Below are 14758 nucleotides of genomic sequence, written 5' to 3'. Positions count from 1 at the left end.
ACCCAGCCACGCAGGGCACTGGATACTCTCACCTCCAACCCCACAGCTGGGGCTCAGACCAATGCAGACAGCACACTCCCCAGAGTGGGCTTGGTGCTTCCCCATCCTCAGTCTCTTCCTCCCTCAGACCCTTTCTGCTGCTCTGTGCCCTTCACCCCAGCGGCCCCAGTGACCCACACCAGGCTCTGGCTGCTCTGACCGCCCCACAGAGCAGACTGGATGTGGCCCTAGTGCCCTCGGACTTGCCCCAGGGAGGGGCCTCTGTGACATGGGGGTGGGGCCATCTTCTGCTGATTCCTCTGTAGGCCACGGAGCCCACAGGCAAGGGCCCTAGCTAGGCCCTGGTCACGACAGGTACCACAAAGCTGTCATGCAAGCCACGTGCAGGCCATGCTGCGGCGTCTTTATTTCTCGGGGTCACATGCAGCTCATGAGCCTTTCCTACTCGGGGGCTGCACCTGCCAAGGGAGGGGCCGAGAGCAGAATACATCGGAAGCCTGGGGCAGACAGCCGGAAGGCTGGGCCCACTCTTCCCTTTACCTTCCCACCCTAGCTTTGGACAAAAAAGCCCAGGTGAAGGTGGGTGGCAGACGCAGCCCAGGTCCACCTAGCTTCTCCTCACGGGGTGCCCCTCCTGCAAGCAGCTGGGAGGGTGGTGGCCAGACTTCAGGAAGATGAGCGCCACTCAGCTTTCTGCTGCCTTTGCTGACTGTGGAACAGGGTTGTCTTCCCAGCCAAGATGGGCAGCGGGTCACTGGCAGGAACCCTGCCTGGTCATAGTGCCGCCTTCCCCACCTGGCAGCCCCTCTGCTGCAGCTTCCGGATGAGTTCCAATAGGTTCATCTGTAGCGTCAGCTCCTGGGATGCAGAGGGGCCACTGTGAGGTCCCCTTTAGCCCTGGCAAAGGCCCCAGGAAGCAGCCTCCTTTACCCAAGGACCCGGGGCAGATACCAGGACCTAGAGAGCACCAGGCTTGAGCCCATGGGGCTGACTTCCAGTGAAGCCTGGCTGCTGCCTGCCAGAAAGGGGCAGGTGCTGGGACTCCACCTGTGGCAGGGCCTGCAGTTGCCCTGGCTTGGCACAAGTGGAGGTGTGTGCAGGGATGTAGGGGAACTGCACACGAGGCCCTGTAGGGCATAGTGAACCCGGGGAAGGTGGGCAATGCTCTGTAGTCACATGGCTTACCCTCCTGTGGCGGAGACAGTGTGACCGGCCTCCATGCTGAGCACAACGCAGAAACCCTTCCTGGAGCCTCCCTAACTCACCATGTCCCCTGTCCCCACACACCCTGGGCCTGGGCTCCCAGTGACCAGCTAAAATCCCATATGGAATCTAGCCTTGGGGACCAACATCCCCTGGGCTGTGCCAGGGCAGGCCTATGCCACTGACCTGCGGGTTGGTGGTCACATAGAAGCCGGCGACCCCTGCCTTCTCCAGTGTGCTCTGCTGGTCCGCCACCTTCCGGTCCAGCTCCAGGACAATCTTCTGGTCCATCGCCCGCTGCTCCTCACGGATCCGGTGCTCCACCGCCTGCCACAGTGAAGGCAGCTCAAGGGCTCAGCCTCCTGCCCATCAGTGCCTCACACACACATTCCTGGCCTGTCACCTCCTCTGGCCCCTCCCCACCTCCCAGTGGATCCAGCTCCCAGACTACGGATGGATCCCGTACTGCACCCAGGTCCGTCGCTCCTTAGCCACACACAACCCTGCAGAGAGGCTCAGATGACCTGCCCCAAATGCCCTTCCTCCAACACCTCCTGTCAGGTGTCCTCCCTTTGCTGTGCCAGGCCTCGCCCAGCCCTGACAGCTCGGGACCACCATGAGCTGGCCAGATGCTGGCTCCACCTCTGCTGACTGTCAAGCTGGCCACCATCTCTGGGCCTTTGCATATGTTTCCTCCCCACTGGAGCTGCGGCCAAGCCCGGCTCAGCACCTCCTCCCTGCATGCCCTGGCTTGGGGCTGCCTTGGGACCCTGCACACGCCTCCACATGCACCCCACCACTGGTGGCTTCTTGGTTATGGGTGGGCCTCTGTGTTGTTCCCAGGCAACGTGGGAGCAGGACTTGCTGGCTCCATCATCCCACCACTGCCCTCATCCCCAAGGCCATGGGGCACAATGGCCCCCACTCACACCTGCCCGGTACAGGCCCAGCCCATTAGGAGCTGCTGTCTCGAGGAGCAGGAGGAGGGGAGTGGGGGGATCACACACTCTCCATCCACTCCAAGCACACCCCAACCCCCAACAGTGAAGAGCCACATGTGGGCACATGGAGCCTTCGCGGCCCACCCCAGGCTGAGGCCCAGGCTGGCCAATGGCTCCCAAGCCACCCGGAGCCCCTCCTCTACGGCCCTCTCAGCAGAGCCCAAGTGGTGCCCACCCTGCCCACACCCCTACCTCTAGCTCGCGCTGCTGGGCCGCCTGGAGCACAGGCAGGTTGTGGGGCCGGCAGGCCTGCTGGGCTTCCTGGTGTTTCTGCCGCAGCGCCTGCCTGAGCACTGGAAGGGGACAAGACCAGAGGGGTATCAGCAGGTGACAGAGGGGTAAGGAGGGGGCCTGCTCCAGCTGTCCCACCAGCACAGGGAAGCAGGGCAGAGGCGTGGACGTGAGGGAGGCCTGCACTGGGAGCTGGGTGGAGCTCTGGACACCCAGTCCCCAGCCCACTCAGGCGGGCCCTCTCCCAGGGTACGGCCCTTCTCCAGCAGCAGGACTCCAGGGCACTAGAGAAGGGTGAGGCCAAGTGTATGGTATGGGTGTGGAGCCAGGGCTGCAGCCTGAGTTCAGAGAATTGTGGATAGGGAGGGAGGAGACTGCGGTCTAGAGGTTTCTAGGCTCAGATGCTGGCTACAGGCCAGGAGTCCAGCGTGACCTGCCATCATCCAAGGGACATCCACTGAGACATCCAAAAGACCACCCAGGCGAAGGCCTGGGAAAGGAGGACGAGGAGAGTGGCCTCTGCCCTGGGTTGTGGCAGTCACTCCCCCTCAGTGCTGCCCTTGGTGGTGGTGAGGGGTGCAGAGCCACCCTGTACCCTATCCACAGCTCCTAGAGGGAGTAGGGTAGGCACAGACCCTGGGGGGCCCAAGGATGTGATGAAATAAAATTCATATTTTAAGGCAAGACAAGCAACATTTAAACAAAAATTTTTCTCTGCTCATTTGAGCCTCCTCCCTCCCCTCCGCTGTGCCCTGTGCATCTGCATTAAGCATGACCCGACTCCCCAGTGGCAGAAATACCTGCTCAACCACAAACATCAACTTTTCTCCTCTGGTGCCAGCCATGTAACTCCTTAGGAGGTAACATTCCTTTCTCAGTCCTGTAAGGGGTCATGATGACCCACCACTGGCCTTGTACGTGCAGACGTCTTTGGTGGACTTTATGGACAAGGCCACTATATCATTTCCCTTAAAGACAGCGATTGGTGCAGAACAGACTGGTCAGATGACCTGGGGAGACACTGGGCTGGAGTTCTCAGCTTAAATACTTACTGATGACCTTATTAATGTCACTAGCTATATTTCTGCCTATTTTACAAGATTATTGTTTCTTTAATGACCAAATATGTGGCTGAGCCTCCAATAAAGATGATGACTAGAAGACCTGAAACAACTGACCAAATATATAGTTCTGTAAGATCAGGGATTGTAATAGTGTAGCTCTAGATGTGGGAAGAAGCAACAACAGGGCAATAACAGACTAGTAGGACAGGCAGCGCGGAGCCCTTGGGCTACTGTTAGTTAACAGGGCCTAGTCTGGTAACAGCACATTGAGTGGCCTATCAAGGAAATCCTCGCCTGACCTGGGAATGAGCATTCCTAACACCGTGGTACAAATTGGTCATGAAATGCCTCCCAAACCTTGGTCGAAATTAAGACTGAAAGAGGGGCTTCCCTGGTGGCGCAGTAGTTGAGAGTCTGCCTGCCAATGCAGGGGACAAGGGTTCGAGCCCTGGTCTGGGAAGGTCCCACATGCCGCGGAGCAACTAGGCCCGTGAGCCACAGCTACTGAGCCTGCGTGTCTGGAGCTTGTGCTCCCCAACAAGAGAGGCCGCGACAGTGACAAGCCCGCGCACCGCGATGAAGAGTGGCCCCCGCTCGCCACAACTAGAGAAAGCCCTCACACAGAAACGAAGACCCAACAGAGCCAAAAATAAATTAATTGTAAAAAAAGAATAAAGTAACACTGATTTAAAAAAAAAAAAAGACTGAAAGAGAAGGGACTGTACCAGAGAGAATGTTGCCCACCACCCAGTTCTACAAGAATCAAGTCATTAACCACTGCAGTCGCTGACCTACCTGAAAGGAATTCAGGGTGAAGATCGGGATGAGGCACTTTGTGCTCTGGGAAAACTGGCAGAACTGGCCCTCAGACACTTGGATATTTTCAGGAGAAAATTTTATGAATACAGTTTGTTGCATCTTCCCATACTTAGAAATGCACTAAAACCATTAACTAAGCTATCTGTTCCTCGTAAATAGCAGTAACCTTCTACCAAGCTGCATGCTGGGTTACATGTACCCCTTCACCAAAATCACATATATACTGGCCTTCCTCCTCACCTCTTTGGAACAGTCCTCAGAGCTTTCGGAAAGACTGTCTCCAGGTTAGAATCCTCAGGTTGGATCGACTAAAATTTTCCATTTCTTTCTTAGATTGACTTTTGATTAATTTTTCAATAGATGGCATGAGCCGGCAGAGGCCATGTGCCAGGGAGTCTGTGTTGCTCCAAGAGGGGCCACCACGACCACCAAGGAAAGCTTCCACAGTCCCCACTAATTGTACAGGACTGGACAGAAGAGAAAGGTAGCATGGGATGGAAAGAAACCAATCACAAAACAGAACACTCAACACTATGCAGCCAAAATCCTAGACTAGTAAGTGTCAAGTGGCCAGAGCTCCCCTGTGAGGAGGGGTCCCGGCTATAAGACACAAGGCCACCACTCGGTCCTCGGCAGAGACCTCACGTTACAGCCCTTCTCTGGAGGACCCCTGAGGTTCCCCAATCTCCTGTTTCTTCGCAGTGCGTGCACATCTCGACTATGGCATTTATCACACTAAGTGAGTCTGAAGCTGAGGGCTACCCTCAAGACATTTCCATAAACAAAGAGATGACAAAGACACTCCCCAGTTAACATTTACAACGTGTGGAGGCAGGATGCAAGGAAACAGATAAATGCAGGGAAATGTCATCTTCACCCCATCTATCAACGTCACTACAGATCTCAGGTCAACTTCCAGATTCCACAGGGCGAGCAACCAGAGGCAAAAAGAGAGCTGCACCCACTGCCCGGGCGGGGGCCTGGCCTTTGCAATGACCAAGGAAAGCAATGGCAGCCAACCACCACCTGCTAAGTCAGAGGAAGGAAAAGCAGAAAGTCACAGGCACTTTCCCGCTGCTGACAGCACAAAACCTTCCAAAGGACAAGAAGCGAAGTGTCTGAAGAGTTATCAAAACTCCCCACTGAAAGGAACCAGGGCTCCATGGAGACATGGCTTGTTCCCTTGCTGCCCCCTCTCCCTTTAAAAAAATTATTCTGAGCGCCTGATTTGCTCCCTGAGCTACTAAGTTCTGGAGATAAAGATCACCAAAACGAGAGCAAATACTACTTACTGACAGCCTGCATTTGGCACAGACCCAGTCAAAGGCAGGAGGAGTGGGAAAGTTTTACGGTGGCAAAGGGGAAAGGTCCATCCTGATGGAAGGTTGTTGGTGTGGGGAAGCTGGAAGCAGGCTGTCAGAAGAGGGGCTGAGGCTGGGAAAGAACATGATGAGCCTGAACACCTTCCTGTACCAGAAAGCAAGAAGTGCTCCAAGAATGATGGGGACACATCAAAAGGACACAGGAGCCAGCCCACTGTTCTTCCACTGGCCAAATGTGGCATGATTTGAGCGTTAAAAGGCATCAGCTATGTACTTTGGATTTGTGAATATGCATCTCATTCCTCAATAACAATGTGTACAGGGACCTCCCTGGTGGCGCAGTGGTTAAGAATCTGCCTGCCAATGCAGGGGAAACAGGTTTGATCTCTGGTCTGGGAAGATCCCACATGCCGTGGAGCAATGAAGCTCGTGCACCACAACTACTGAGCCTGTGCTCTAGAGCCCACGAGCCACAACTACTAAGCCCTCATGCCACAACTACTGAAGCTCGCGCACCTAGAGCCCGTGCTCTACAACGAGAAGCCACCACAATGAGAAGCACAGGCACCACAACGAAGAGCAGCCCCAGCTCACTGCAGCTAGAGAAAGCCCGTGCCCAGCAACGAAGACCCAACGCAGCCAAAAATAAATAAATAAAATATAATTATAAAAAAAAATATGTAAAAAGACAACCATCCAAACATTTAGGGAAGAAGTAGTACCAATTATACACAAATTCTTCTGGAAAACCAAAGAGAACACTTCCCAACTCATCCTGTGAAGCAAGTATCACCCTGATACTCAAACCAGACAAAAATGTTACAAGAGAACTACAGGCCAATGTCCATCACTAGCATAGAAGTAAAAATTCTTAAGATTTTAGCAAATCAAACCAACATAGACAAAAAGAACAGTTCATCATGACTAAGATTTATCCCAGGAATGCGATTTATCCCAGGAATTTAAAAAATCAATGTAATTCACCGTCGTAACCAAAAAGCCACCTGATCATCTCAATAGATGCAGAAAAAAGATTTGACAAATTCCCAACATCCATTCCTGATAGAAACACACTAATCCTGGGGCAGATGTCTATCATCTGCCCCCACAGGAAAGGGACCTCACATCACTAGGAGGAATTTTTGCCACAAACGCTTAACGTGTGTATCGTCATGCTGTCCAGTTTACAGGAAACACAGAAAGTGGAAAAAGAGGTAAAATGTCAATATGAGGAGGCAATCCAACAGATCCACAGTGGGGACGTTCTAAGGCAGAATACGCTGGACTCTTCAAAAAGTCAGCGCCACAATAAATGTTGGGAACTGTTTCAGAAGCAGAGACCAAAGTAACCAATGGCAATGCATGACCCCACACTGGATCCTTATAAAGGGACAGATAATTTGAGACAAGTTTTGGTATGTGACTGTGGACTCAATGTCAGAACACACCCTGGAATGATTCATTTCTATCCATTGTGGTTACAGAGGAGAGCGTTCTTGTTCTAGATCGCTGGTTCTCAGTACTGGACCAAGGCTGACCCCCAAGGATGTCTGGAGACATTTCTGGCTGTCATTATTGGCGGAAGGTGCCACTATCATCTAGTAGTTAGAAGCCAAGGATGCTTTTAAACATTCAGCAAAGAACCATTAAGACTTGTCCAAGGACTTCCCTGGTGGCGCAGTGGTTAAGAATCCACCTGCCAAAGCAGGGGACATGGGTTCAAGCCCTGGTCCGGGAAGATCCTGCATGCCGCGGCGCCCATGTGCCACAACTACTGAGCCTGTGCTCTAGAGCCTGCGAGCCACAAGTACTGAGCCCGCGTGCCACAACTACTGAAGCCCGTGCGGCTAGAGCCCGCGCGGCTAGAGCCCGCGCTCCACAAGAGAAGCCACCGCAATGAGAAGCCCGCGCACTGCAACGAAGACCCAATGAAGCCAAAAATAAATAAATAAAGAAGAAGAAAAAAAAAAACTTGTCCAGCCACAAATGCTAACAGCGCTGCTGTTGAAAACCCTGGTCTAGAGGAATGCTGAGGACCCCTGGTGAAGCCCTGTGGTGCTGCACATACTTACGGACACAAAGAACTTTGTCAAAACTTCAGTTACTGAGTGTAGCTGGAGAACGTATAAGTAAGTATTCATTATATTCTACTTCCAACTTTTCTAAATACTTAACCTTTTTCAAATAAATAAAAAGTTGGGGAAAAATAAAATAAGAAAGGTGGGAAATCTGAGGGGGCGGGAAGAGCTGACCAGCATACCTCGCAGGAAGGGGCTCCGGAGGCCCCTCCCATTCCCAGTAGGGATGCCTGGGAGGGGCCAAGGCTCCCAAGGCTTTGGCCAAACGCGTGGCTCAAGTGGAAAAGTTTTCGGATTCTGGAGGGTGCCTCAGGGATCAGTGCAAGGGAACTTGATGCGCTGTGGAGAGGAAACTGACACTAAAGGGCGCTGCAGAGCTGTCAACACTGCGGGGCATCACTGCGGGCGGCCAACCGCCAACACCAGACCTGCCAATGGGCTGACCAAGCACAGAGGCCTCGGGCCATCCTGCCTGGAAGGGGAGTGAGGGCACGCGGGAGCGCGAGCAGGGAGTTTCTGGATGTCCTGCGAAAATATGACTGTGCAACTGACAAAGTAAAACCGACTTGACCCATTTGTCATCAACGGCCCCGCGCCCTCGATCCGGTCAATTTCAAGGGCTTCTTTCGAACGGTATCCGCGGAAGGCCTCCGCCCGCAGAGACCGGAACTGCCCGGGCAGGCCGAGCTCCAGCGCGGGGAGCTGGGCCGTCCCGTCGCCCCCGCGCACCTCGGTGCTCGTTCTGCAGCCGCAGGCGCTGGTTGTACAGGCTTTTCTCGGTGAGGTGCTGGATGTCCAGCAGCCCCTGCACGATCTCGAAGACGGTGCCGTCAAGGAGCGCCAGGGCCAGGTCACTGAGCGTGGTGTAGGACAGGCGCTGCTGGAAGGAGCTGCGGGAGGAGGGCGCAGTGAGCGGGGCGGGGCCGAGCCGCCTGCCCGCGGCCCCGCCCACCCCGCGCGCCCCGAGGCCGCGCACCTGGGCAGCTCCTTGACCAGGCCCTGCAGTGCCGACAGCAACTGGTAGTGCCGCTCCTGCTGCCGGGCTCCATCCACAGCCTCCTCCAAGGCGCCGGAGTACCGCTCCATGGCGCCCGCACCCCGCCAGCCGCCGCCGAAGCGACGCGCGCCTCTACGTCACTCCCCAGCGCAGCGCGCCCCGCCCCCTTTCACGACAGTTCTGAGCACAGCGCGACCCGGCTTTGCGTCACCCAGAAGGAGGCTGTCTCTGCCCCACCGGAGAGCGTCCCGCATTGTCCCCGCCCCTTACCCTGCCTCCCCGCCCACGCGACCTCGGAGGCGTTACTCCACAGCCTCAAAATCGCGAGATTTCTGAGAATTCTCCCCCGCCCGCGCGGTGGGCGTGGACCGAGGCCCCGCCCCCACCCCCGCCCTACATTGTAGACTGTGCTATGGGCAGCCTGTGCTTTTTTTTGCTTCAGTTGGCTATTTTTCTGGAATCAAATTACAGTAGTGATTAATAGATTTTATTTTTTATATCTGGAGTAAAGGATTTGTTAGTTTTATAATTTTTCTTAAGAACAAGCATATGTATTTAGTAGCTTCATTGCATTAGAACAGTTTTAATTCACAGTGACGTGAAATCCACCTTCTTCAGGCCTGTGTTGAGAGCTTCCTGTTTTATCAAGTCATGGGTGGAGAAGAAGAGGCTGTCCTGTTAGGTGGCAGGATGTTTACAAGTGACACTGCTTCTTCTAAAACATTGGTTCTTTTCAGACTTTTCAATTTTACACAAAGGCTAGAGTAAAATGGTAACAGTAAACCCGCCAACTAAAAATTGGCACTTGCCATCTACTCTACAAGGATTAAATCCCAAGCCTGTTGCAAAAATCTTGGCTCCCTGTGCACCGATGCCAAATAAAAATATGGAGACAGAGGTTTGGAAGATAGGAAGTAGCGAGCTTAATTTTCTTTGCCAGGCAAAGGGAAGATAGTAGGCTAGTGCCTCAAGAACTGTGCCCCACCCCACCAACCTTCCTGGGGAATTACAGGGATTCTTATAAGGGAGTTCGCAATCCGCAGTAAGTGACAAGGATCAAAATGGTGAAGGTCATGCATTCTTCTTGCATTATTTCAAAACAGTCACCGCTGGAGTCAAGCAACCCGGTAATTGCATCCCCCAGCCCGGGTTATCGGTCTGCGACCTCCTTTCTGAAACGCAAACAACTACAAGGGGTGATTTGCTACAAGAGGTTACAGGGGGAGCAAATACCAGGTGCAGAATGTAAATTACAAAGGATTGGGGTGATGGGTTAGCTTTGTGAAGGACAATTCTAACTACAGACACTACAGATTAGTAACAGTTAAAATAAAACTAGGATTAACTCTTTCAGGCCAGGTTATGTTTCTTCTTTAGCCTGTTCACTGTTCCCTTTATTTTCCTTGTTCTTAGGAGAGGGAAAACTTCATTTTTAGTTTTGCTGCAACAATCCTTACCCTAAAAAAAACCTCATGATCTCTTTTTTCTTAAATTTATTTATTTATTTATTTTTAATTTATTTTTTATTTTTGGCTGTGTTGGGTCTCCGTTGCTGCATGCAGGCTTTCTTTAGTTGCGGCGAGCAGGGGCTACTCTTGGTCGCAGTGCGCAGGCTTCTCATTGTGGTGGCTTCTCTTGTTGCGGAGCACAGGCTCTAAGTGCACAGGCTTCAGTAGTTGTGGCGCACGGGCTTAGTTGCTCCGCAGCATGTGGGATCTTCCCGGACCAGGGCTCGAACCCTTGTCCCCTGCATTGGCAGGTGGATTCTTAACCACTGCGCCACCAGGGAAGTCCCCAAAACTCGTGATTTCTTAAGGACAAATATTTTCTGACTCCCGCCGGAGTCAATAACAATTATTGCCAGGCAACTTTTAACAACCTTGTGTCTTTTTGTCTTTATAAGCCCCGACCCTTTCTATTCCCTAGAACACTCTTTAAGGGTTACCTGAATCTGTGTCTCCTGCCAACTAAAAATTGTCACTCGCCATCTGGCTCTGCAAGGATGAGGTCATCAGACACTGCAGTCTCAAAACACACCCTGAAAGGAGTTCAGGGTAGAGATCAGGAATGAGGCACTCTGCTCTGGGAAAACTGGCAGAACAGGTCTTCAGACAGGAGATTTTACGAGCCCAACTTCTTGCATCTTCTCATATCGAGAGAAGCACTAGCATCGGGACTTCCCTGGTGGTCCAGTGGTTAATAATCCGCCTTCCAATGCAAGGGACACGGGTTCAATTCCCTGGTCGGGGAACTAAGACCCCACACGCTACGGGGCAACTAAGCCCACGCGCCGCAATTACTAAGCCCCCACTCTGCAACTAGAGAAGCCCATGTGCTGCAACGAAGGGCCCACACGCTGTAAATGAAGGATCCCACGTGCTGCAACTAAGACCCCATGCAGCCTAATTAATTAATTTTAAAAAAAGAAAAGCACTGGGCTTCCCTGGTGGTGCAGTGGTTAAGAGTCCGCCTCCCGATGCAGGGGACACTTTTTTTTTTTTTTTTTGGGTCCTTGAAAAAAAAAAAAAAAAAAAAAAAAAAGAAAAGCACTAAAATCATTAACTGAGGCATCCGCTCCTCGTGACTAGCAGCAACCGCCTCATGACCAGCTGCAATCTTCTGCCAACATGTGTGCTTGATTGCACGTATCGCCCTTCACCAAAATCACATATATACTGATCCCACCCCCACCCCAACCTCTTCAGAGCAGTTCCTCAGGGCTATCTCAGAGGCTGTCTCCCACGCTATAGTCCTCATTTTGCCCCCAAATAAAACATAACTCTCACGTTGTGCTTCTTTTTTTTTTTCCAGTGGACACTCCCAAACACAATTCTTAAGACCCCAAATAAACCCTTTTCCTGTTTGCAGTCTCCTGCAATTTTTTTTTTTGGTTGTCACACTTAGCATTATACATGTAAGATTCATCCATGTCTTTGCATAGGTTGATGGTTCATTTCTTTCCATTGCTAAATAGTATTTAATTGCATGTGTATGGGAGGAAAAATAATCTTCCCTCTATACTTCTGTGTTCTTAGTTGAGATCACTCCTATAAGATACATTAACAAAAGAAAAACAATCAGAAGCTTAATAACGTACATACATCCTGTGAATTTGGGAGATACCCAGGAAAACTGAGTAAGTCCCTGAAATGGCCCAAACCAGCTCCTCAAATGCTATCCTCAGCTAAAAGCAAAAGAAAGATGTTAGGCGAGGGGGAATCCCCTCCTCAAATGCCATCCTCAGCTAAAAACAAAAGAAAGGTGTTAGGCGAGGGGGGAACCCGGATAAAGGAGGTTATCAGGCAAAGCACAGTAAAAAAAAGGGTATGGCTGTTATGCAGATTTAAGTCCGGGCCTTCTCCACTGATAACAGTTTCTTGAGATAGTCACCCTTCTATTCCTGGTACTGAGAGGGAGACACATTTATAATTGTACATTTCCATTATAAATGTAAATTTCCCTCCCCAAAAGGGTAACTTCTACTCGAATTTCAGAGATTCTCCTGTGTCTGTTTTTTTAAATTAATTGGTTCAAAATAATCCTTATGCCAAAGAGGCATATATGGGGGTGTCATATTCCACTCCCCTTAACATGGATGTGCAAGTTTCTGTTTGAACCCCTGTTTTCAATACTTTGGTGTCTATAGGAGTTACACTGTTGCACCATATCATACTGTACATTTACCTTTTTGAGGATATATCAAAATATTATACATATAGGCTGCACCATTTTAGATTTCCACAAGCAATGGTTAAAATTTCCATTCGCAAAAAACAAAAAAAAAAGGGCTTCCCTGGTGGCGCAGTGGTTGAGAGTCCGCCTGCCGATGCAGGGGACACGGGTTCCTGCCCCGTTCCGGGAAGATCCCACATGCCGCAGAGCGGCTGGGCCCGTGAGCCATGGCCGCTGAGCCTGCGCGTCTGGAGCCTGTGCTCCGCAACGGGAGAGGCCACAACAGTGAGAGGCCCGCGTACCGCAAAAAAAAAAAAAAAAATTCCATTTGCTCTACCTTGTTGCCAATATTCATTATTTTTTATTTTTCTTGACAATAACAATTCTAGTGTGTTTGAAGGGGTATTGCATCGTGGTACTCATTTGCATTTCCATCATGACTACTGATGTTTGACATCTTTTCATGTCCTTGCTGACCATTTGTATATCTTGTCTGGAGAAGAGTCAGGTCAAGTCCTTTGTGCGTTGTAAAAATTGAGTTCTTTGTGTTTTTGTTAAGTTTCTTTTTAAAAAATTAATTAATTAATTATTTTGGGCTTGTGTTGGGTCTTCATTGCTGCACGCAAGCTCTCTCTAATTGCCGTGAGCGGGGCCTACTCTTCATTGCCGTGTGTGGGCTTCTCATTGTGGTGGCTTCTGTTACTGCGGAACACAGGCTCTAGGGCTTCAGTAATTGTGGCACGCGGGCTTAGTTGCTCTGCAGCATGCGGGATCTTCCTGGACCAGGGTTCGAACCTGTGTCCCCTGCATTGGCAGGCAGATTCTTAACAACTGTGCCAGGAGGGAAGTCCCTGGTAAGTTTCTTGATACATTCTAAAAATAGACTTTTATTAGATATAAAATGTGCAAACATTTCCTTCCATTCTGTGGGCTGTCTTTTTACTTTTTGGATAGCATTTTTGATATGACAAACTTTTTAACTTTGAGGAAATCCTATGTATCTATTTTTTTCTTTCATTGCTTGTACTTTCGTGTCAGATCTAAGAAACTATTACTAAATGTAAGATGATAAAGATTTATTCCCTTGGTTTATTTGAGAGATTATAGAGACATCCCTCGGTATCCACTTTGCTAGGGTTTAGGTCTGTGGTCAGAGTCAGTGTCAGGGCTTAGGGGTCAGGGTTAGGGTTAGGATTATGGTCAGACTTGGAGAATCAGGATAGAGGGTGATGGTTAAAGGGTCAGGGTCAGAGATTAGAGTTTAGGTGTCAGGATCGAGGGTCTAGAGTCCAAGGTTAGGGTTGTTAGGTTTAGGGTTATAGGTTAGGGGTTAGGGTTATAGGCTGTGGTGTTAGGGTTAGATTTAGGTTTAAGCATAACCCACCCTCACCCCCCTTCTCCTTCTCTGAGGCTTCCAGGATGGACATTATTCTCCCAGGGTCACACATTAGTCAGGTAGGTGAGCTGTATCACTGTGTTTCTGCCCCCCAGTCTTGGGCTCTGAGAGAAGAATGAATGTCTGTACTTGTCTCTGTTTCGAATCCAACTCAACCTCAGTCAAGGGTTGTGGAGGGCATCAGAAATCAAGCAGTTTCTGTCAGCCTTCCCTCCTGCCTGGAAAGGATGGTGCTGGCCCCACTCTGCCTGGGCAGACCTAGGTTCCAGCATAGCTCTGACGCGAGGGCACTCAGAAGACATGTGTGGATTTATTCAGGACTGGGTGCAGTGACTGGCTGGCCCTCAGGTGCTGCCTTTTTGAGGGCTACTGCGGCCCTCCTGGGACTTGATGAATCTTTTGTCCCATCTGAGTGGGCATCAGTAGAAAATCAAGTCTCAGACAGGATAGCCCTTGACCTCTGAGCATCCAGGCAGGCATCTGTGGTTCTCCAGCTCAGGCCAGCCTGGGCCCTGTCAAGCTCTTGTTGCCAATTACTGAGCCGACCATGCAGCTGTGCAACTGAACAGCTACCTGGGCAGTGTAGACATCCCCCTGGATGTTTCCGTTCCCTACATCCATGTGATTGAGAGAAGTGTCTCTTCCCTCGCAGCCTCGTAGCCGGCCAAGAGAGGTAATAACCCTCCGAACATGGAGTGTGGCCCTGGTCACAACATCCAAACAGCAGACTATTACCCTAAAATTCTTTGGCTTTCCAGTTGTAATAAACTTTGACACTCATATTCGTTAAGACTCAAAGATATGGGGGCCACTGGGCCTCCCAATGGGCAGTTTCTCACGGAGGCCACATGGTCTCAGTGAGCCATGTGAGTTTAGGGCTCAGCCCCTGTGTCCTCCAGAAAGCTTGCCAACTGCGGATTGTGTGGCATGGAATAACCCTTGAAGCTCCCACTGCTTCACTGAGCAAGAGTTTAC

General features: G+C 51.0%; 1 protein-coding gene across 1 annotated transcript; it reads right to left on the bottom strand.

Moving 5' to 3' along the window:
• Positions 1-368: 368 nt before the first annotated feature.
• DGCR6L (DiGeorge syndrome critical region gene 6 like) lies at positions 369-8899 on the bottom strand. The gene is made up of 5 exons (XM_024763697.1): positions 8695-8899; positions 8448-8608; positions 2397-2497; positions 1390-1530; positions 369-858 (listed from the first exon to the last, which is right to left on the bottom strand). Exons 1-5 carry the CDS (start codon positions 8802-8804, stop codon positions 775-777), a joined length of 597 nt encoding a protein of 198 aa, XP_024619465.1. The 5' UTR covers positions 8805-8899; the 3' UTR covers positions 369-774.
• Positions 8900-14758: the final 5859 nt, after the last annotated feature.

The sequence above is a fragment of the Neophocaena asiaeorientalis genome, unplaced genomic scaffold (assembly GCF_003031525.2).
Source record: "Neophocaena asiaeorientalis asiaeorientalis breed wild unplaced genomic scaffold, Neophocaena_asiaeorientalis_V1.1 scaffold110, whole genome shotgun sequence".
Classification (NCBI taxonomy): Eukaryota; Metazoa; Chordata; class Mammalia; order Artiodactyla; family Phocoenidae; genus Neophocaena; species Neophocaena asiaeorientalis.
The sequence above is the reverse complement of the archived record's forward strand: the minus strand, read 5'-3'. Positions and strand labels throughout refer to the sequence as shown.

What these genes read in the sequence shown, in the direction of transcription:
- DGCR6L (XM_024763697.1), bottom strand. Translation starts at nt 8,804, where the DNA reads ATGGAGCGGTACTCCGGCGCCTTGGAGGAGGCTGTGGATGGAGCCCGG. An exon ending in CTGGTCAAGGAGCTGCCCAG is followed by an intron (nt 8,609 to 8,694) that starts GTGCGCGGCCTC and finishes CTCCTCCCGCAG; the next exon opens with CTCCTTCCAGCAGCGCCTGT. An exon ending in ATGTGACCACCAACCCGCAG is followed by an intron (nt 859 to 1,389) that starts GTCAGTGGCATA and finishes TCTGCATCCCAG; the next exon opens with GAGCTGACGCTACAGATGAA.